General features: G+C 36.2%; 3 protein-coding genes across 5 annotated transcripts; 2 read left to right on the forward strand and 1 right to left on the reverse strand.

Moving 5' to 3' along the window:
• Positions 1-178: 178 nt before the first annotated feature.
• Positions 179-4150, reverse strand: LOC147542875 (putative polygalacturonase At1g80170). The gene is made up of 9 exons (XM_086634606.1): positions 2856-4150; positions 2345-2473; positions 2088-2258; positions 1962-1982; positions 1653-1860; positions 1367-1448; positions 906-1014; positions 694-810; positions 179-594 (listed from the first exon to the last, which is right to left on the reverse strand). Exons 1-9 carry the CDS (start codon positions 3108-3110, stop codon positions 304-306), a joined length of 1383 nt encoding a protein of 460 aa, XP_086490732.1. The 5' UTR covers positions 3111-4150; the 3' UTR covers positions 179-303.
• Positions 4151-10605: 6455 nt separating this feature from the next.
• On the forward strand, positions 10606-17026 carry DRM2 (domains rearranged methyltransferase 2). Of its 2 annotated transcripts, none has more exons than XM_086673313.1 (11): positions 10606-10778; positions 11492-11546; positions 11663-11758; positions 11935-12069; positions 12286-12382; positions 12462-12508; positions 14087-14200; positions 15003-15102; positions 15275-15366; positions 15560-16312; positions 16392-17026. In XM_086673313.1, the coding sequence occupies exons 3-11, from the start codon at positions 11756-11758 to the stop codon at positions 16821-16823; spliced, it is 1773 nt and encodes a 590-aa protein (XP_086529439.1). In that variant the 5' UTR covers positions 10606-10778; positions 11492-11546; positions 11663-11755; the 3' UTR covers positions 16824-17026. The 2 variants fall into 2 exon arrangements, with proteins under 2 accessions (XP_086529439.1, XP_086529440.1); XM_086673314.1 differs by having other exon boundaries at positions 10695-11030.
• A 1228-nt stretch (positions 17027-18254) lies between these two features.
• Positions 18255-22748, forward strand: LOC147542877 (GDSL esterase/lipase At5g62930-like). Of its 2 annotated transcripts, XM_086673316.1 has the most exons (7): positions 18255-18394; positions 18502-18627; positions 18757-18834; positions 20003-20143; positions 20798-20874; positions 21601-21759; positions 22369-22748. In XM_086673316.1, the coding sequence occupies exons 2-7, from the start codon at positions 18529-18531 to the stop codon at positions 22550-22552; spliced, it is 738 nt and encodes a 245-aa protein (XP_086529442.1). In that variant the 5' UTR covers positions 18255-18394; positions 18502-18528; the 3' UTR covers positions 22553-22748. The 2 variants fall into 2 exon arrangements, with proteins under 2 accessions (XP_086529442.1, XP_086529441.1); XM_086673315.1 differs by lacking the exon at positions 18255-18394 and having other exon boundaries at positions 18462-18627.
• Positions 22749-23069: the final 321 nt, after the last annotated feature.

The following is a 23069-nucleotide window of genomic DNA, read 5'->3' on the forward strand; positions in this document are numbered from 1 at the left end:
ACATCTGCTGTGGAGGGGTGGTGGTATTCTCTAGGTATGAGGTACAAGCTCACCTCTTGACCTAGGTTTTGGAATGAGAGAGGTTTAAGACCACTTGGGGGCAAGGAAGGCCCGAAGACCACACTCACAGATGTAACCAAAAATCAAGTGCATGTATTTCATTTAGTCGTATAGCTGATGAATCAAGAACGAATAATCTCATTGAATTCTAACTCTTTTTAGTATACATAACTTATAACTACTTCTATTTTTCATTATATATTGTGAAGTATAACAACTATATTCAAAACATTAGAAGTAAAATCAGAGCTCAGTGTGGATAGGATCACTACTCTCAGGCTTTATATTCGTATTGCGTGATATCAGTTCAGGACGGAGGCAGTCGGCAGAAGGATTCACAAACCCGTAATGAAATCCTGTGGCAGAGTTACAGTAAGTCTCTGCCGTGCCATCTTTCGCTTCGAGGTTGACATTGTTCAGTACAATATTTTTACAAGGGACTGTATCGCTGCAAGCAAATTTTATGGCTTTTGCACTCTTTGTTGTTCCTGAGATGTTGTGATAAACGATTTCACTGATTTCCACGGCTGATGTCTGACGTAACAAACCAAGAGTTACTCATTTTCACAACGTGTTAATATAAGACAGGCATTGGTTATATTCTCTATTTGGTTGTTACTGAGTTAAACTTACTTGGTTTAGGCAAGATTTGGGCGAGTCGCAATAGAATTGGTCAATAATGATTGGATTTGCGACTTCATTCATCCTCACATTTTGAAATCGTATTCCACGAACATAGCCAGACCCACCCTGTTTTAGAAAACAACTAAATATCTCATCAAACCGTTCATGTTCTTCTCGTTTATCCATCCTGTAATTTGAACCTTAAAGAATTTAATAGTTACCTGCCAAGTTTTAATCCTGAGGCCATTGGTACTTCCATTAAGGAATGCATTATCCAGAAGCACCTCTGTGACAACACCTGTGCTGTTGTCTTTTCCGAGGCTCCCTATGCTAAAATTGAAATATGAATAACTTTCAAAATCATATATTCATCTAGGGAGATGCTAGAGTTACAAAGAATTTTGACAAAAGAAAGTTCTCAGCTGATGTGGCGGTTGTGATATTCATCTCTCAACGGCCTAGATTTGGTCAAAGTTTCAAACCACAACCGTCAAATCAGCTGGGAACTTTCTTTTGTCAAAATCCTTTGTAACTTTAGCATTTCCCATTCAATCTATCCTTATATTTTCTATTTCATGTCGAAGGTGTGAATATAGAGTAAGCTTGTTATAAAAACCGTCGTAGCTGAATATCAATTCAAAGATGATCATATTTCCGAAAAGTTATCTAAATTATAGCATACCTGATTCCATGGCCTGGTCCACAGTAAATATTCCTCATGAAGATGCTCGAACTACCATTAACAATAGAGATGCAATCGTCCCCTGAAACACACACCATAAAAACATAAAGCACAAACTAGTCAGTAACTAGTATTCTTAGCCCATTAAGGACCAAAAGATCAACTGGATTCATGTGTTTCAGTTTTTGTATTGAAGATAGCAGCGGACAGGAGTTGCTCCTCGTAATAATCCAATCCCTTTTCTACATTTTTCGTTGTTGAAAAAATGTCATTGGGAGATACTAACCTGTTCCAATTTTGCAGTTCTGTAGCCGAACTTTGGTTGATCTAGTGATATGAATCCCATCCGTGTTAGGACTATTTCCTAGAGATGAGATTTTGACACCAGCAACACGGACAGAATCACAATGGGATATGACAAAATGCATTTGTTGAGAATTTCGGATAGTAAGACCCCTCACACTCACTGACGAGCTTGAGTCGATTGTCAATGCCTGAACCAATGTAATTTTCTTTTTTTACTAAAATCATACAAAATCGTAGTATTAAACTATGAACCATTTTAATTCAGAAAATCAAGTTAAATGATGCTTACTGTTGGTGCTTCTCTGCATGGCTATCAAAAAAAGAACAAACAAGAGACAACATCGACGGAAATTAGTATGTTTTTTAGGACATTTACTTGATAGATTTTCGAAAACTTCGTAAAGAGAGTTATTACATTAGATTTGTTCTTTTTGCAAGATGAATCCCACCATTTGCTACCTGACCCATCAATTACTCCATGACCTTGAAAACTGACACGATGAAGCTTGGAGAAATCGAGCCAGGTCCTTTTGTTCTGTTTATCCCAGTTATTTGGATCATCTGGAGCTACAATTGTTCCATCTATCTGCACAATTTATTAACAGTTAGACTAGTTTGAGAAGAAAAATTATACTAATTTAAAGATGAAATATGATATCCTCAATATTTTACCCGGATAATTAACTTGCCCACACATGGTCCCTTAAACTTAATAGGATTTACAAGATAACGTCGTCGTTCGGGCACAAGTAAAACTGAGTTTGCTATAGAGCATGATGTGTTCCATGCACTGATGAATGCCTGATCAAACAACATACTCAAACAATCAGAAGAGAAAACCGATAAGCAAATGATTTTGCAGTAGAAAAACATTACGAACCCAATTACCAACTTGATTAAACTCGACTAGAACTCTAATTCTATGTCCTAAAGACAAGCACCTCAAATGTCCATTTTCATCACACGATGCCATCTAATTATGACGTTTAGATGACAATTTTTGTTGGTCGAAAAAGTGCATGGGTATGTGTAGTTAGTTAAAGCCTCAGGACTTGTGACTTCTTTCGAACGTAACCATAAAAAATTCCATCTTTTCGAACAATGTGGCTGCCTAGTTTGTGGTTAATAAGTATTCCGAACTCCTTATATGTCTTTTCATGAAAATGACAACGCATATATTCACCTGGGTATCATCGGAAACTCCATCTCCAACTGCACCAAAAGCATCAACATTCACAAGAACTTTACCACCATGTTCACTTTCATATCCTGGCATATCTAGAAAGCCTGTATCTATATCATCATCTTCAACTTCTACATTTAAGTTTTCATACAGTTCTTTAAAGATTTTCTCCATGTTATCAGGATTTGCATTTCTTGAAACTCCATGAGTTGCAGCTAATAGAATTAAAATGGAAACTAAGAATATTTTCTTCATGATTTTATGGGTTTTCGCAAGACTATGAATTATTATAATGCAAGAGAAAAATGGGTTTGAAAGTAATATATGTAGATTAGTGGTGTAAATGAAGGTTTAACTTTAAATTAAATATAGCTTGGCTTAGAAGGGGAGATGGAAATAGGTTTTATTCTGTGACATGCTCAGACTTTAAGTAGAAGGGAAAATCATTTGGAACTCTTTTGCTTTACTCTTCCTACTAGTTGGTTAAAATTCTGCCACTATAAACATATATTCATATACACATTTAAATACACAAAGACATATTTATGTCACTAGGATGAGATTTGAACCGTAATTCATGAACCAATACCATTGACTAATCGCTTAATCCCGTCGACCTTCATCAACTGATATGCTAAAACATTCAAAATAAGTTCATAACTAGGTACCACATAACAGCCAATATCAAATAATCTCATTCTAGTGGGGAAAAATGTCAATAATATAAGAGACACACATTTTTCTAGAACACATACCGAAGTAAAACTAGCGGGATCCTAGTTTACAGTGACAAGTGAAATATGTAAATGTTATTATGAAATTTTTGTATGCTTATATTATAATATCAAGTTATTACGTCTTTCAGTTTCTTTCCTTTACTAGCTAGTACAAGAAACCACGACGATAATGTAGAAACAAACATGAACAAATCACAAAGCTGCAACTTACAGTGACAGAAACAAACCATCTGACCATTTTACTTGCTTTCGCTGCCAAAGTAACATTGCACTGAAAGCTAATTAACAGAAAATCAATCCCGAATGATATAAAAGAATTGAGCCAGATATGAAAAGGAAAGAGAAATTGCTTCATAAATAATAATAACAATAAAAATGTCGAATTCCATAATAGTATTATTAGTGTCCAGTTGTAACGATAGTTTTATTTAACTTAGAAAATGAAAGTGCGCGACAGAACTGCTCGAGAAAAGGATGTCAAAACGAGCTAATTGTACATCTCCAACAACGAAGTAAATCTAAAACATCTACATACTAATGAGAGAAATGAGAATTGTCTTATTGATGATCTCAATTTACACTTATATAGAGGAGTTAGTTACAGATCGTGTTAGAAGTCTGTTAGAGATAGTTAGGAATCAGTTAGGTTGTTAGGGCTCATGATACAGTGTGATAGGCCACATACAATTCAATACAACATACCCACATTAAACATATAATCCTAACACTCGGTTTACACCTAAGATACACTCCTCTTACACTATAGCTACTACCCCCTCTCAAGATGAAATGGGCTGAGAAGAACATTCAGCTTGGTCTTCAGCTCAAGAAACCTTGGAGAAGAGAGAGCCTTGGTGAAAATATCAGCTGGCTGACCAGTACTCTGAATATAAGACACCTTAATGCGACCATTAGAGACCAACTCCCTTATGAAGTGGAAATCAATTGCAAGATGCTTCATTTTGGAGTGGAATACAGTATTTGAGGCCAGAGATAAAGCAGACACATTATCACACCAAAGAGCAGGAAGAGAAGAAAGGAAAACATGGAGATCCTTAAGAAGATTACAAATCCAAACAGACTCAACTGCACATTGAGCCAAACTCCTATACTCTGCCTCTGTGGAGGATCTTGCCACACTTGATTGCTTCTTGGCAGACCAAGAAATAGGATTTGAACCAAGATAAAGAATGTAACCACCAGTAGACTTGCTAGTAGATAGATCACCAGCCCACTCAGCATCTGAGAACCTAGTCAGAGACACATCCCCTTTTCGAAAAGTAATTCCATGATGAAGAGTACCCTTGAGATACCTAAGAATTCTTTTGACAGCAGCTAGATGATTCTCAGTTGGAGAGTGCATGTGCTGACATACTTGACTAACAGCAAAGCAAATGTCAGGTCTAGTCTAAGTTAAATACTGTAAGGCACCAACTAGAGACCTATAGGAGGTGGGATCAGCAAACAATGGACTATCATTTGGTGTTAACCTGAACCAACAGTAGTAGGAGAAGAGCATGGTTTAGCACCAAACATATCACTTTTCTTGAGCAAATCTAAAGTGTATTTGGCCTGAGTAAGACCTAAGCATGTGTTATCTCTTTTGACTTCTAAACCCAAGAAATAGTGAAGATCACCCAAATCCTTCATGGAGAAAGAAGAACTAAGTTGATCAATTAGAGATTGACATGCTGAAATTGAATTCCCAGTGACAAGAATGTCATCCACATAAATTGGAACAATGGTAATGATCCCTTGAGAGTAATGAACAAAGAGAGGGGAGTCTCACATAGAAGTAGTAAACCCCAAACCCAAGAGAGCATCCATAAGAGACTCATACCAAGCTCTAGGAGCTTGATTAAGTCCATAAAGAGACTTATGAAGCTTACAAACATAGTCAAGATGAGCTTTGTCTTGAAACCCAGAAGGTTGAACCATATACACTTCCTCTTTAAGAGTACCATGGAGGAAGGCATTGCTCACATCAAGTTGTCGAATTGGCCAGTCATGTTGAACAGCAAGAGACAAAGCCACCCTTATGGTTGTTGGCTTAGCAACTGGACTGAATGTTTCTGAAAAGTCCACACCTTCTTTCTGATGGAAACCTTTAGCAACTAGCCTGGCCTTGTACCTTTCTAGAGTACCATCAGACTTCTGTTTAATCTTGAATACCCGTTTACATCCCACCAAATTTTGAGAGTGATGGGGAGGAACTAAAGACCATGTTCCTGCTTTAAGAAGAGCATCAAATTTTGCTTTCATAGCATCTTTCCAGTGTGAAACCTTGTTGGCCTGAGTGAAACAAGTAGGTGTCTCAGGAAGAGAAGTTGTGATCAAAGCTTGAGAAATTGGATGTTTAGTAGCTTGTAACACTTTGGGTTTATAAACACCAACTTTTGATCTTGTGATCATATGATGAGTATTAGGAGGATCAATAAGAGATGGTATATCAATATTAGGAGATGATACATCAGGTATATCAGCAGTGGGTGGTGAATCAATATGAGATGGTTCAATAGGAGAGGCAGGTGTAGGAGCAATGGGTAAAGTGATAGGTGGATTAACAGAAATTGGTGGTATTGGAGGAATTGGGGATTGAAAAAGAGGAACTGAAGGTAAAGAGATTGTATTAGAACTAGAAGCTAGCTGAGAAGAAGAGTTTGAGTTAAGAGACATTGGGTATAGGGATTCATTGAAAGTCACATGTCTGGATATGAAAATTCTATTAGACTTAGGATCAAAACACCTATAGCCTTTTTGAGTGGAGCAATAGCCTAGGAAGATACACTGAGTACTTCTAGGTTCAAGTTTGTGAGATGTGTAAGGCTTGAGCCAAGGGTAACAAGCACACCCAAATGCCCTTAGCATATTATTATCAGGAACAGTCTCATAGAGTTTCTCAAGAGGGCTAATAAAGTCAAGAGACTTTGTGGGAAGTCTGTTTATTAAGAAATTGGCAGTAGTCAGAGCTTCATTCCAAAAGGAGAAAGGAAGAGAAGCCTGAATTAACAGAGTTCTAGTAACATCAATAAGATGCTTGTGTGTGACGCCCCGTGTCCCAAAATAGACACGACCACGCCCCGGCAATTCATAGACGAGACTAAAATCCGGCAGAGTCTCCTCTGTAAATCGAACCGGTCGCACCTGCAAATTATGTCATGCAAACCATACATTCGCATAAACAAGAATAAACTATTAAGCGGAAGCTAAACAAACTCACTTTCGGGTCGAAACCCGAACCACACAAAACTACAAAAGCCTCATAAACATCGACACAATCTATAAACAACTTTAAGTTTTAAGTATATACATATTAGAGTTTGGTTCTGCAATAACTACATAACTTTAAAATAATGGAAAGCCAATAAACGAAAACCAAAGAAAACGACGCAGCACCTCTAGCCTCGTCAGACAAGATCACCGACTGGAATAAAACTCCATCTCGAGGCTACGACAAATCACCTGCACACTAACAACTGGTAGGGGGTCAGAATACTCACCGACACGAGTTATTCTGGTAGAAGACCAATCCAAATCCCATCACATTTTCAAAAGTTCATTTAATAAGTTGTAAACGTCATGACAAAACGAGTTATCAAACCAGTTACCATATTCACTATATACAAAACCATTTTCCTTAATCTAGCAAGCAATAGCAGTGATTAGCTGCCCACCCATGGAGCGCTCCCAATAAGAGGAGAGTTCCTCAGGAGAGCCTAGAGTGCGTTAGATAGTACCAGCCCTTTTAGGCACTAGCTAATGCACTAACGTCTCCTCGAGAAAGATACTTACCCCTAGTCGGTAAGCCCCTCTCCCACTAAGGGACTCCGCAATCATTGAAGAGTTTACCTCATGATACATATATACCTTAAGTATCTAAATACATTTTTGATCACCGAGTTCGAATAAGAGAGTCGTCCCCCAATTACCATGGAAGGACCTGAACCTCATTCTCTTCGGTACCCTGTCATGCATCTAATGCGATCTTTCAAAATCAGTTTCGTTCGTATATCAAAACCATATTCTCATATTCGATTCATTACCTTATCAAACACGGAAGTAGAACAACCAATAGCCATATCACGCACAAAGCAGAGGGATTCCCAATCAATGTCACCTCCCAGACGAGCGGTCAGGTGTACGCCCCTGAGCCTCGAACTGGAGGCACGAGCACCAATGGCCAGCAAGTGAAGCACTCTACTCCCACGGGTCTCATGACTAGTGTCGCCCACCTCACCGGTCTCACACGGGTCACACCCGTGTCCAAATGTCACCTACCCTCAATGGCTACGTGCCCGTAGGTTGACATAATCCGCAGTCGGGTACATACAACAAAATCCCAAGTAGTTCGCAATCACAGTAGAAACAGTTCGAAAGCATTTCTCATATTGCAGTAAAACCATTCAACCATATTTCAGTTCATCACATAAATCGAGTTTCATGCTACCTAAACTCTAGTTATAATGGCGCATATATAACTATAGAATCATGTTCATAATCTATAAAACCATGCTGGATAAAGGATTCAGAACCCCTACCTCAGTCCTTGCATCACCAAAGACTCCCGCCTACCAGACGACCTAATTCCTCCTCATTCGCATACTCTGGAATAAGGAAGAATAACCAAAAAAATCGAATACAAATTTTAGGTTCTTATACTAAGAACCTTCGTACAATAAAGACAATAATTAAGAGAAAACGATGAAAACTTAAAACATAAAAACAATCCGTAACGCTGGAAGACTTCGAATAATCGAATTTGGATCGATCCTAACTTTCACAGCCATGTCCATTGAATAACCGAGCATACAAACTACTAACCAACTTCTCATAAACTCTATTTTACATTTCAGAGTCTTCATAAGTTGACAAGTCATATCATAAACCCCACATTATAATCTATAACTGAAATTGTCCATTCATATGAAACACGACAAAATTCGGGTAATTCTTTATATTCCAATTCATTCTAAAACTGGTCCAAATATGAAATTCGAGCACTAAACTAATTCGGCAGCACCCCGTCTATATTTGGACCCCGAAATAGTCTACAATCTCCTAAATATGTTTCTGAATACAAATCATTCTTTGATCTTCTTTTAGAGAGAGAAAGAAACCCAAAGTTGTTATAAATTAATGGCGGGATCCTAAAATTTCGAAAAAATGGCGCCACAGAGCAAAATTTGAGAGAGAAAGAGATGAAGAAGATAAGATCTGAAAGTTTTAGAGAGAGAAAAGAAAAGGAAAATATCCCAGATTTAGTGGGAATTTCGAATTTTCAAAAAACTTGTACTTTCCCGCGTCAGATTGTCAAAAAAGCTGGAAATGTCCCGTCCAAAGGCATGAAAGGAAGAAAAAAAAACAGGGAAAGTTAGACTATTCCTGACGTTTGGACCTGTTCCTAATTTTTCGGCAGGAAAAGATTGGGAACGAATTTACCCATTTTTTTTTTTGACTGTTGGCTCATTTAAAAAAAAATCCGCAAAGAGTGTTAAATTGGAAGTGAATTTTTTTTTGAGAATTGAGATTTGGGAAAACAGAAATTATAGAGAGAGAAAGTGGAAAATGGAGAAAAAAATAAAGTGATGGTACAACAATTAAAAGAGAGAAAAATTGGTGAGAGAAAGATGATGTGGCGTGATACGATTGGTTAGAGAAATAGAAGAAAAGCTGAGAGCGACGTGCCATTGATGGAGAGAGAGTGCCCAACTTTTTGTCAATGGCATGTTCGGTAAATAAACATAAAGTCCACCTTTTTTACGTAAATTTGCACCTTCTCTTACATAATGGACGTGCAACTTAATTTTTGCAGTGGTATGAGATCTATTTTAGGGGAGAATTTGGAATATTTCATCGATCCTCCGAAATAAAAGATTCTGCAAATTTTAGATGAGAGAGATGGTGAAGAAGATATAAAAATAAAGAAGAGATGAAGTTAAATAGCCCGCGACTTTTGGACATCACGAAAAATCTCTGAGACATAAAACTTATTCAATCAAGATTGACTTAGGGATCATATTTATCTTTTGTCCAAAAATTCACATAATTCATTTTTTTTTGAGATTTTGACTACGATCTAAGTTAGTCGTTACAAGGCATTAATACATCATGAAGACGTGATAAATACGATAACAGCCTAATTTAAACCATGAACGAAAGAGGGCTAAAGTTCAACAAATTATTACATTATTTATAACTTAAATTACATAGGATAAACTTTGATGGCAACTGCTTTGATCGAAACTTGATCCCACGATCTCATGGGTTTAAGAGGGGTGTCAAACCACTGCGCCAAAGACTGGTGGACAAAAATTTCACGTAATTAAACTTAGGAGTTCAATTAGAAAAAGAAAAAAACTAGGGGTCATTTAACCTGGGTGAACAATTTACAAAGTGGGCGCCTATAAATTGTCACATTAATCATTTGGTAGTCTCCCCTCGTTAAGGGCTTTTAGGTCGTTTAAATTGTATCTACTACTCCCCTAATTTAAAAGCACACAAAAACACATCCCAAGGGGTGTTTATAAATAAATATGACGAGTTATAAAATAAACTAATAATCAATGGATAAAAAAGAATAAGAAATTAATTCAACATGTTTCATGGGCCACTTCCTATGGGCTATGGTCCACAATAAAATTCAACCACATGACACAAAGACTAACATAAATGCGAATTCAAACCGTCGTGTTGATTCAATAAAACCGAAAATAAATTAATTTGATTAATTTTCTTTTTGAAAGTATTAATTTGATTATTTTGATTTTAAACACACCCATCAAAAAATGGATAAATAAATATTAATAAATATGAGGAGCAGATGGTAGAATTTTTTTTTTTTGATGGTTGAATTAGTTCAGAAGAAGTACTGACTTTTTAATATTCTCGAAATTGGAATATAAAGGCGTAAAAACGATATATTTCTTTTTGAAAGTATTAATTTGATTATTTTGATTTTAAACAAACCCATCAAAGGATGGATAAATAAATATTAATAAATATGAGGAGCAGATGGTTGAATTACTTCAATAGTAGAAGTAGTGACTTTTTTAATATTCTCGAAATTGGAGTATAAAGGCGTAAAAACGATACAGAAGGACTTGATTTCTGCTAGTTGAGGCAAGCATAGAAGAAAGAAGAGAGAGAAAGAGAGGACTTATCTGCTGATTCATTTTTCTCTGTTAAGGTGAGAGACCTTGTTCAACAAAAACCTCACTCACTCTCTCTCTTTCTCTCTCTCTCTGTACTTCTACTTTCTCTCTCTAGATTTATTTCCTTTGCATGATGACGAAAATTAGGTTTTCATCGCTCCCGCCAATCAAAGAGGCGAAAAACCCTACTCTACTTCTTATGTCTAAAGAGAGATCTTTTACTAGAGTGAAGTACATTAATGGAATTTCTCTTATTTGATCACAAATTCAGCATGAACAAATTACTTGTAAGAACTTGATTTTGTTGTTTGATCCCTTCCTTATACTCTTTCCAAGTTCAAATCTTGATTCAATTTTACCCTTTTCAGAACTATCATTTCAGAAAAAAAATTCAGTTGATTTCTTTTGGGTCTGTTTGTTGTTCATCTGGTTGTTTGGGTTTGATTTGTTCTGTTGGTAAAATTAGCAGGTCTATTTGAATTCTGATGTGAAAGAGACTAATGTTAATTTTCCCCTTTTCTGTTACTAATCGATTGCATGCATGTTTCTTGATTTCAATTTATTTAGCCTAGCCCCAATAAATTAGGGCTTAAGTACTCTATGAATACTTAATCAGGTTAAATGAAAGAAACAAGAAAGATCTCGATTTGGGTTTTATTTTTATAATTGAAGTTTTTTTTTTAACTTGATAAAGAAAAAAACTTAGTTCAGTAAACTTTAAAATTCTTTGCTTTCTGTTGTTTTTCAGGTTCTAAAAGCTCGGGTTTCGAAGAAAATTTCGAGCAAAATTTTGGGAAGTGAATGTATGCTAAGGGTGTTAAGAAAAAAATGACAATATGATTCATGTTTTAATTGTTTTATTTACTTTTCATACAAAGTTTCCAATATTGAAAGGTTATTTTTTTGCTTTACTAAATAGAAGGATGCCGTGATACGGTGTTCATAGGCGTTCGTGCTCGTTGTGAATAGTTCAGAAACAACTATTTTTTGACAAGATCAAGGTTTCTGAGTAATGGTGAGTTTTTATCTCTGTTTTATCTTTTGTCATTGTTTTCACTAAAAAGATAAATATGAAATGGATTATCAGATTCATATGGGCCAATTAGAAGAAAATGCCTAACTTTTCTGGTCTAACTAATAAGTATTTATTTCGGCTTCACTATTTTTTAAAGCTTGTGTTATATTTCATAGGGTTCGAACGCTGATACTGGAGACAGTGACTTTGATTGGGATACTGATGACGAGCAACAAAATCCGAATAATTTATATTCGTCTTGTTTAAGTCCGAGATTTTCGGGTAAAGATGTTAATGGTTTTTGTTCGGAGGTAATGTTAATGCATCTACTGTTTAGTTCTCTGAGGTCATTTGACATCATAGCTTACATTCTTCATATTGATGTCTTGATAATACACATTTGTTTAGCTAATTTGAATACTTTGAAGACAATTTGTATTAGATTGTTTCAAACCATTTAAGCATAAGCATTTTATGGGTATATATTGCTTGTTCTTACTTCTGATTTTATCTTTCTCTTGTCTCAGGCAAGTTCATCTGCAGGACCTTCCTCGAAGTTGGTTTCACAATTTGTTTTAATGGGCTTCTCTAGAGACATGGTTACCAAGGCAATTGACGAAAATGGTAACATGTGATCTTTAAGTTTTGAAATCCCGAGTTTGGTTTTAGTATTTACTTATAACTCTGTTTTAATGCATTTTAGGAGAACAAGATTCAGACTCAATACTGAATACTCTGCTGACCTACTCAGTAAGTTATTACTTGAATATTTTTAGATGCTATGCCATTTTATGTTTTTTAGAAATGTCGTTCAAGAAGGTTAGTGCATGTCATAATTTTTGTTAACTAGATAAGTAGTAGAAAATATTTTTCAAAAACAATAAATAGAAGAAGATTTTGTAGCATGAATCAGATTCTCACGGGATTACTTCTTGTTTGGATATGTTACTAGATATTTTCTTAAACACAGTTGGAGATCCTACTCCACCATTTGATTTGGGTCATTTTAGCACGGATTGGTTCTTATGTAAACCAAAATAATGGTCCAAATCTATGTTCAGATGGGATCAGGTTATATGAATCTCATCCTTCGCGCAGCCACCAAGAAGGGCATGATGATGTGGGAGGCAACATAAATGTGCTTCCTATTTTGATAGTTGGATTTTATTCTTTTAATGGAAATAGTGGAACTTCGTTAAAAAACTAAAGATACAAAATTAGAGAGAAAGGAAAGAAAAGTGAAATCATATGAACCAAGCACACCCATATGAACAATTACGTCTCATTATTGCACAAGAAGGATGAGAAAATAAAGCAGACCTGAATATGAAGGATAGACATATGTTATAAGTCCAAGTTTATAAAACACAATAGCTAGAGTGTAAACCTGATTAATCGTCACATAATGTCAAAGGAACGAATCCTGTCCCTGGGTTACCTTCAAAAAGGAAAACCTTCAATCTTTTGGGAATATGGAGGTGAAGTTCACTACGCAACACCTCGGGCAAGGACGGATGTGAAGGGGTGAGATCAGTAGTGTGCCTGAGTTTCTGGAGGCCTGGTGCGAAACTTTAATTGGGGCCTTCTATACGATAATGTGACAATTAATAGAATTGCACACGAATACTGAAAGGAATTTGAAAATATTTTAACTGTTAAAATAATATTAGATAAATGTTCATCATATAACAAAAATTATTTATACGAGCCCAACTTCAACTTAAATAGAGCAATGGGACCTATAGAATCATAAGAAACAAGCCCAACTTAAACTTTCAGCCAAAAACTGGCTGCTTTTCCCAGGGATAATGTGAATTATTACATTAAACCAAAATTTGATTATCAGTAGTGAGACTCGAACTGAGGATCTTGCATGCAAGAGATTAGCTCCGCACCAATTGAACCATTCGTGCATCTTGATTTAGTACAGAAGTTACTCTATAAGGAGATGTTGACTTGCTGTTAATATTATACTTATATTTTTTTTCCATTATGGGATTGGGGGCACGGAGGCGGTCGCCTCCCCGCGCCTCTTAGTAGATCTGTCTCTGACCTCGGGGGTGAATTTCTCAACATATCTTTATAATTGTTGACAATCTAAGTACCACCAATTATCTCTTAAAGTGAAAGTTTAACAGTTCTAACTAACATGCTCTTTTGGGAAGTCTATAATTCATTCCTATCTTGGCATGATGTTCTTTCATGATGATGACATGCACAACCTGTCGAACTTTTGATCCCTCGGTTTTTTATTGCAAATTGATAAAATATATTCTGTTTCGGTAAAAGAACATTACTTTTTGTTTATGGTTATACTTGCTTTTGCAGGCTCTTGAGAAATCCCCATCAAAATGCGAACACCCTGAATCTGATTCTATTTCTTCTGAAAATGAAGGGAATTTCTTGGATGATTTTTCAGATGAAGATTATCTAGGAAATGAGGTAGGGCATCTGGTTTATTGTCTTTGCACCACAGAAGAGGAAATTATGTTTGTACACCATTTGTCTTATAAAATAATGCAACAATATCTCCACGTATAGCCAAACAACACTTTAATAAAGATTTGAAGTACTACCACAATGTAAATCAACTTCTTAATTGAAACCCAAATATCTGGATGAGCCAGACCAGCTGGTCTTGAGCCACCAAACTTTCAAACTTCTGCACCAGATCATCTAGCCTGAGGGTTTTATCATGTGACGTTGCACCTATATATCGTTGTGCAGCTATTCATGGTTACGTGCTAAAGCTCGTCTTACCGGGAATAACAATTGTCATTTTGTTTGTTGTCCAAATAAAATTTACTTTTACAGGGTACGAAATGCATTTTTCTTGTGATGCTCTTATTTGAGTATGTACATCTTTTTGACCAATAGACAGTTAAAGTAGTCGATGTCTTTTGTATTTTACTGTAAAACAAATAACTACTGTGAACTCCTAACACAGTAGTTAATGTTCCACCATCATTGTAGACCAGAACACAAGCATGTAGGTCAAATTGCATAGTGAAGTAATAAAACTGGGTATGTCTATAGTATGAAAGTGTGCATATGTAGATGCATGATGACCATATGGTTCATATTCATTAAATTTTGCATGATAGTATTCCTTCAGGCCTCAATCGATTATTCAGTTCTACTTCCCCAACATTTTGGAGAATATGATGGTGTTGGATAATGCTTGACGAATCACGAATCTTAAATTACGAATATAGTCGTAAATCTGATCTAACACTTCTTTCAGGTAAAAGATGAAAATTTAACTATAGAGGAGAAGACTTTGAAGGACTTGGAGCTTATGGGTTACTCCACGCAAGAGGCTTCAATAGCTATGGAAAGATGTGGTTTGTTGTGCAAACTCATATTTACATTGTGAAGATTTTCTATTTGAAATGCACAAATGACAAGGCTTCTTATTGTGCATTTATGTGCCCAGGAATAGCATAGCTTAAAAAAGGGAAATAAAAATTGTAGGATGCTAATAAACTAGTTTGTATTTATTTCTGTAATTTGCAGGCCCAGATGCTACAATTGGGGAACTGGCCGATTTTATTTTTGCTGCTCAAACAGCAAGGGAAGCTGATGCTTTTTTGCCTGAGCTACCTGAGGTGCAACCCTCTCTCTCTCTCTCTCTCACACACACACACACACACATCACCAGGATATTGAGTTCAATGTTTGGTAGAGTTGATGATCTTAATTGTTATTATTCACTATAAAGGCCTGCCAAACATGCGTTTTATTTTTCTGTTTGGTAGAACTAGTTCGTAATTGGTCTAAGATTTCAAACTTTATATGCAGCGGAAAGGAAGTTACTTCCCAAGTGATGTTCGTAAGAAGAAAAGATCTTTCATGGAAGATGATTGGGAAAGGAAAAAACGAAATAAACTTGAAAGGATTGAAAAGAGGAAAATTTTGGATGAGGATTGCGACGGAACCATTCTCCCGAATCCTATGATTGGGTTCGGAATCCCTGCCGAACCTTGGCGTGTACATCATAGAAAACTTCCAGAGGGAGCCATTGGACCTCCTTATTTTTATTATGAAAACGTGGCCCTTGCTCCTAAGGGAGTTTGGAGCACAATTTCCCGTTTTCTATATGAAATCGAGCCAGAATTTGTTGATTCGAAGTATTTTTGTGCTGCTGCAAGAAAAAGAGGTTATATCCACAACCTTCCAACCAACAATAGATGTCCTCTTTTGCCTATTCCTCCACAGACAATACACGAAGCATTACCTATAACCAAGAAATGGTGGCCTTCATGGGATCACAGAACAAAATTGAATTGTTTACAGACATGTACCGCAAGTGCAAAGCTGACAGAAAGAATAAAGAAGGCCCTTGAAGACAGGGAGGGGGATCCACCTATTAGAATCCAAAAGTATGTGCTTGATGAATGCAGAAAATGGAATCTTGTATGGGTTGGAAGGAATAAGGTTGCGCCTCTTGAACCTGATGAGATAGAATCTTTGTTAGGATTCCCGAAGAACCACACTCGAGGTGGCGGAATCAGTCGAACTGAAAGACTTAAAGGTTTGGGTAACTCGTTTCAGGTCAGAATTCCTCTCTTTCTCTATATTTGATTTATTTTTGCCAAAACACCTGTTCATCGAATATTAGATATAATTTCAGGTTGACACAGTGGCATACCATCTCTCTGTCCTGAAAGACATGTTCCCCAGTGGCATGAGAGTCCTATCTCTTTTCTCGGGCATTGGAGGTGCTGAAGTTGCTCTTTATCGCCTCGGAATCCCTTTAAAGACTGTTGTGTCTGTTGAGATTTCAGAAACAAGCAGAAGCATTTTTCGTAGTTGGTGGGAAAGCACAAACCAGCAAGGAGTTCTAATAGACATCGATGACGTACAGAAGCTAGATTCTGATAAACTAGAGCAGTTGATCAACTCTTTTGGTGGATTTGATCTTATTGTCGGTGGAAGCCCATGTAATAACATCAGTGGTAGCAATCGGGTCAGTAGAGACGGGCTCGAGGGTAAACACTCATCTCTGTTCTATGATTATTTCCGCATTCTAAATGAGGTTAAGCGTATAATGGGGAAATCATGATAGAATTATGATGGGTTTCTTTGGTACTTAAAAGTTTTGAATCTAATTCAATTCTTATTTCAGTATTTAGTTTCTTTGAGATATGATGTTGAACTTGCTCATGGAACATACAAATGACCTAACCTGACTGAAACTTAATCTGGACATGCCATTTTAAGGCAGCTAAATAATAATGCAGAAACAAGTTTACTGCGTGCCGTTTCCGATTTGAGGGTAACTTTTCATTATCGTTATTTTGTTGTCTCTGCTGATATCTTGCGATCTTCATATAAAGTTTTTCGTAAAGAAAATATAGTTTCAGAAACTTGCAGGAAGTAGATGATGGTGCTCTTCTTTATATCAAGAAGGGAACTAAATTAGGTACTTGAACTTCAGAAGTGAACTACAAAGTGAGCTAGAAAAGTGAACTATGAAAGTTTCAGAACTAGAAGCTCTGCTGTTAATCTGTTATGAGAGATTATTTATAGGTGGTTCTTCGGTCAAGGAATTAAATTTCGAAATAGTTATGCCTACCAAAAATTTCATTGAAACCGAAATTTAAATAAGTTTCTCTTGACAGTGTCTTTGTCAAAGAAATAAAATTTAAACTATCGAAATATTTCTAGTCCCATGGCTACTGAAACTGTCCGAATGGATAGGTGGTTTTTTATGATCAGCAACAATAGGGTGCTGGGGACTAATATTGCTAACAATTAAACTATGATTTGAGCACCATATACTTTTCTCGAGGAAATGTATGATTTAAGCACCATATACTTTTCTCGAGGAAATGTCAAATAGCGAATAAGAGACCTAAATCAAAACAAATCACATAGTCTAACCTATCATTTGTATCTTTTTAACGAAATCAGAACAAAGCACATAGTCTAACCTATGCACATAGTCTAACCTATGTTACCTGTCATTTGTATCTTTATTTTAGATTTTACATCGGACTTCAGTGAAATTTGGGAATGTTTTTGTTTTGTAATGTTTTTGAGTTGATTTTGATTCTGTTTGATACAAATCTAGAAAAACATTGTCAACAGCTTTAAGTTGTAGTGGTTAACAAGATAGTTTCTACCTTTGATATCTTTCGTATACACTACGCCAGAGCTTTTAAAATATGTTGAGAATTACAACAAAAGAAAAAGAAAAATTAACTCGAGCAACAAAAAACTTCGCCAAACCAATAAGGTATATATGTTATCTATTATCATGATTATGAACACAACATTTTTCTTAATTCCTTGATTTGTTTGTCCTACTATTTATAACTATTCTTAGTTTATTATTATCATGAATTGACTATTATACTTTTTCTTAATTTGTTAAGACATAAAATCTTTCATTCTATTTAACCTGAAGTATAAAAATCTAAACGCTACATGATATAACTTTAACCTAGACCCCTTCATGACTTAAATACAAAAAGTTCTCGTATCATATACCACTCACATCCTATGACAAATATTTTCTTTTTGAAGATAGAATTTTTTTTGAATCATCATAACTAAATTTTGAGGAAGAATATAAAACCCTTTCCTTTTAACTCCTATTTGACTGCCCCCTATGATCTCCCTGTTCCAAAAGTAAGTATATTCTTCTTCTTCCAATTCCCATTGATCTCATTCTTTCTCTCTCTATAAAACTTCTCTCTCTCTCTCTCTCTCTCTCTCTCTCTCTCTCTGAATCTTAGAAGAGAGAAAAGATCCAAAAGAGGGAAATGAGGCCTGAAATCATACTATTTGGAGATTCAATCACACAGCAATCTTTCACTCCTGGAGGTTGGGGGGCTGCTCTTGCTGATACTTATGCTCGAAAGGTTCTCCCTCTGAACTAATTACTTATTTATTCCCTTACCAATCTATCTTCATCATCTTCTTCATAGAGTTCAATTTCTCAAATTCTAAAACAATGTAGAATTGATTTGAAAATTCTTGATAAATTGTAGGCTGATGTAATTGTTCGTGGGTATAGTGGATACAATACTAGATGGGCTTTGTTCTTACTCCATCACATTTTTCCCCAAGTAAGATATTGTCTATTCTCATTTCATCTATACAACATTTTGGATTTTGGGTTATCTCTTAATCTTATTTTACTTTTGTTCATTCATTTTTATCTTCAATGGGTTCGAAAATTGTGTAGATATCAAGTGGGTTGTTTTTAATTTCCTATGGTGGATTTTTGGTACTTTTATAGGTCTAGATTTTATCTCTAATGGGAGTTTAATTGTGATAATATCCAACAAGATGGTTTATGTTGCATCCTCTAGTTCTGTTTGAAGAATGGATGAATACCATATCTCGTTATGTAAAAGTTTTTTTTCGGATATAGTAAGATTCAAGTTCTGGTCTTTCTAGCACTCAGCTACGTAATTCTAGGGTCAAGTCTTTTAACAATATATCAAGAATTGATCCTATAATAAGATCAGACGTTGAGATTAGAAGATAAATGATTAAGATTGAGCATATCGAGTCAAGGTTTTCCAAGATCTTGCAAATTCTAAAAAATCACAGCTTTTCAAAATAGCAAAATGCTTGAATTGTTTCAGATGTTTAGGATTCCTCAACGTTTTTGTAGATATCTATTTTCCTAGACACGGTGGACTTAGGAAACAATTATATCGTAATTACTCAATAAATATGAGTGAATTCGACCTCAATGTAATTGATCATTGAGTTGCATAGAGTCCTTGTAACCAATCAACCCCATACTTGTGAAGGATAATGAATCTACCTTGGTTGTTTTTCACCACGGATATAGCATCAAAGATGTTAGATATGTTAAGAAGCATATATTTATAAAGTTTCTCGAGATTTAGCATCAAAGATGACTCAAGTAGATCATGTTTTGGTCGGTATGATTAAATTCTTTTAGCTAATAGTAAGGATTTGATACTAAGAAAAATTACTGATAGTTTGATATGGTGGGCCTATGGCTTCTTCTTATAGTTCAATTTCTTTCCGTAGGACTTAAGGCATTATTCCAAATAACAGATCGGATTCGTCCGATACAGTAAAAGAATATCATATATGCATATGCACTTGCTTGCCTGATTAAGTTTTCGAGACAGTTCAGAGAGTTGAATAGGAAGCTGGCGCTAATTAGTCAAAGAACGAGTTTTAATCATATTCTTCTATTCAAACACTCGTCTAATTCACAAAGAAAGTTTTTGTTTATATTTTCTTATGCAGGGCTGTGCAAAACCTCCTGTTGCTACCACAGTTTTCTTTGGTGCAAATGATGCAGCTCTTCTAGGCAGGAAAAGTGGAAGGCAACATGTGCCTGTTGAAGAGTACAAGGAGAATCTCAAAAAAATTGTTCATCACTTGAAGGTTCAAACACAGTTCACTTATCGTGTTTTGCCAAATTTATGGAAGTCTTTTTATTGGTTTTGAGACTAGATATGCGGAAAATTAGGCAACACTGGAGTTATGTTTATCGTATCCAGATATGCCAGTCTGGGTGTACCTCATTTTGCATCTGCTCACCCTTCTTTTAGCCTCATCACTTATTTCTTAATCCATCCATTCATCGATGCTGATTCTTCAGTCTTTTTCTTGAACAAGGCTGATTTTCGATGTTGTTGTGAGAATAGTCCCGTATGAGAGAAGGGTGATCTAGTAACCAAATATAATGTCCAAGTCCTCCCCACTCATTGCCAATTGGTTTTGAGTTGGATGACCACAAACTCAACTTGTTATCAGAACTAGGCCCGCACGTGATCGGTTTAAAAGCCGCACGTGCTCCACATCACCCGAAAAGAAAAAACACGTGTTAGGCTAGAAGAATGCCACAAGAGGAAGTGTGTGAAAATAGTCCCACATGGGAGAAGAGTGGTCTCTTAACCAATAACGTAATGTGTAGGTCCTCTGCACTCATTGCCGGTTGATTTTGAGTTGGATGACCAATCTTTAACTCTTAAAGCAAGTGCAAGAACTAATAAATATTGGAGATCTAAAAAAGTAGTTTTGGTTTCTGACTAGCAGGTATGCTCCCCCAAAATGCTTGTAGTGCTTATTACTCCGCCTCCTATCCATGAGGAAGGAAGAAAAGAATTTTATAGGTATGGTACTTGTTCCTCCTAACAGTATATCATGGTTCACTGATAAGACTTCATACTTGACCTAATTGACAGAAGAATTGATTTTGTAAGCGAAATAAACCTGGTTAGAAACAAATACCTGTTTGACAGCAGGATACAAATTCCTCAAACCCTCGTTTTATTCTGTTATCATTTTTCTCTGTATTCTCTTTTATTTTGCCTCCATGTTGCTTCTCTGTACAGTGTTTAATTTTGCTGTTGTAGCCCATTCTGCAACATCATGCTGGCTCTCGACTCGTCCGTTTGTTCTTTTTACTTCGTAACCGTGTCATGAATTATGAGATTACGGACATATTTGATGAGGTTATTTTGGAATCACCTGATCCACTTTCAGAAGTACACTTGTGTAGGAATTGTATATTATGGATGTCCGTAAACATGCTCCTCCTTGAGCATGGATGTTTCTTGTAGTTGATCTCTTCATGTGAACCTACGGTGAAAGATGAGCGACTAAAGAGTAGATAATGAAATTCCATTTCAATTCATTCTAAACTCTTTAGTCCATATAAAATGGATCGTTTATGTAGATCTGTAAGATATTTTCTTGAGGTACATGTAGCTTTTTATTTTCAATAATTCCAAACTCTTTAGTTCATAAAGGGAATTTTGATTAGTAAACTTAAACTTTAGACTTCTGATATAACTTCCTTACCGTGCATTAAGTTTTATGCTAATATTTTCGCGTAGGTCATCTGGTGAAGTAATAGATCTGCCAGAAAGAACCAATGAAATGGCAGGAGTTTATGCAAAGCAGTGTCTTGAGGTGGCTCGGGAGCTCGGTCTACCTTCCATAGACCTGTGGTCCAAAATGCAGGAAGTCGACAATTGGCAGACAAAGTTCTTACAGTGAGTGACCATTTTTTTTCTTTTTCTTCTGAAATTTTTGTTCTTCTGTAAAACACTGAAACTTCATTGAATTTAGTCTAGCACTTATTTAACACCACCCATTCCATAGTCCATACCAACCATAGTGCCTTCGATTTAGGCATTGCCCAGATTCATTAGCCTAGTTCCACATAGTAAAAGGTTTTTCCTTTCCATGGGCATGCCCCTTACACAACCCCATGCTACCCAATCTAACCAATTTACTAAGTTTGTGAACATCAAACTCAAAACCAATTCGCAGTGTGTTTAGACTTTAGAGGCGCTTGATATTATATACTTAGTCACGAGAGTGCCCTTAGTCCATTCGGGTGGGAGCGGGACTACTCTCACATAGACATTAAACCCACCTAGAATGAGTTTAGACTGTAGTTGATCAAGCCGTTTATTCAGTATATGATTAAGTCGCCGATATATAAGATGCAACATTATATTAGACCGGAAGCTAGCTAAGGGAAGCCTGGCCTATCACTACAGCCGGAATTAGACCAGGCTTGTAAAGATAGGGCAGGCTCGCCCAAGATCTACAGAAATGTCGATCTTATTAACTATGTCTTTCTCTTTCATATTCAGTGATGGCTTGCACCTAACAGCAGAAGGAAATGCAGTTGTTCACAAAGAAGTAGTGAAAATTTTCAGTGAATCTGGACTTTGCGCTTCAGAAATGCCTTTTGATTTCCCTCACCATTCAGAAATCGATGGAAAGAATCCCGAGAAGGCTTTCCAACATCAACAACATCAGTGCTCATCAGTCTGATACATGCTGAATCTGATATTCGTCCAATTTAGACTATTGAGTCATAACTTACGTTGTGTTTTTTTGGTTTGAGTCTGAATTGGTTGAATTCGTTTTACGTTAGAATATTTGTTCTCCAATTTGAATGATTACGTCTGAATTTTAATTTTTAGCACTTATACCCTTACTTATACCAAATGAACTCTTCAAGTCCCCATCTCTTCTGTCTCTCCTTCTAATTAAAGATCCATTGACTACCTCTTTCTATCTCCCTTCGAAAAACTAGAGCTCCCAACGTTTCACCAAAGCCATTCCTTTGCCATGGTTCTGGTGAAGGTTAAGGTTTTGGTTGAAATCTCTCCAAGATTGGGCGGGGGTTCAAACAGAGGAAACCCTCACTTGATCTGATAGAGGTTCAAAGTTTGAAATAGAAGAAAGGTTATTTCTCAAATGGCCCCTAGTTTTTGACCAGCTCCGTTTAGCCCCCTAGTTTATCGAAAATATCCAGATGACCCTCTTTTCGCTGTTACTGTCAAAT

This window comes from Eschscholzia californica, unplaced genomic scaffold (assembly GCF_041429995.1).
Source record: "Eschscholzia californica isolate CP2 unplaced genomic scaffold, dmEscCali1.0.p SCAF_4, whole genome shotgun sequence".
NCBI lineage: Eukaryota > Viridiplantae > Streptophyta > Magnoliopsida > Ranunculales > Papaveraceae > Eschscholzia > Eschscholzia californica.

Coding starts and splice junctions, on each gene's coding strand:
- DRM2 (XM_086673313.1), top strand. Junction 15,103..15,274: donor AATAGCTATGGAAAGATGTG/GTTTGTTGTGCA, acceptor TGTAATTTGCAG/GCCCAGATGCTACAATTGGG. Junction 16,313..16,391: donor GTTTGGGTAACTCGTTTCAG/GTCAGAATTCCT, acceptor ATATAATTTCAG/GTTGACACAGTGGCATACCA.
- LOC147542877 (XM_086673316.1), top strand. CDS start 18,529: ATGAGGCCTGAAATCATACTATTTGGAGATTCAATCACACAGCAATCT. Junction 18,835..20,002: donor TCCATCACATTTTTCCCCAA/GTAAGATATTGT, acceptor TTTCTTATGCAG/GGCTGTGCAAAACCTCCTGT. Junction 20,875..21,600: donor GGAAGAAAAGAATTTTATAG/GTATGGTACTTG, acceptor ATTTTCGCGTAG/GTCATCTGGTGAAGTAATAG.
- LOC147542875 (XM_086634606.1), bottom strand. CDS start 3,110: ATGAAGAAAATATTCTTAGTTTCCATTTTAATTCTATTAGCTGCAACT. Junction 2,259..2,344: donor TGGGCAAGTTAATTATCCGG/GTAAAATATTGA, acceptor TAAATTGTGCAG/ATAGATGGAACAATTGTAGC. Junction 811..905: donor TCAGGATTAAAACTTGGCAG/GTAACTATTAAA, acceptor TTTCTAAAACAG/GGTGGGTCTGGCTATGTTCG.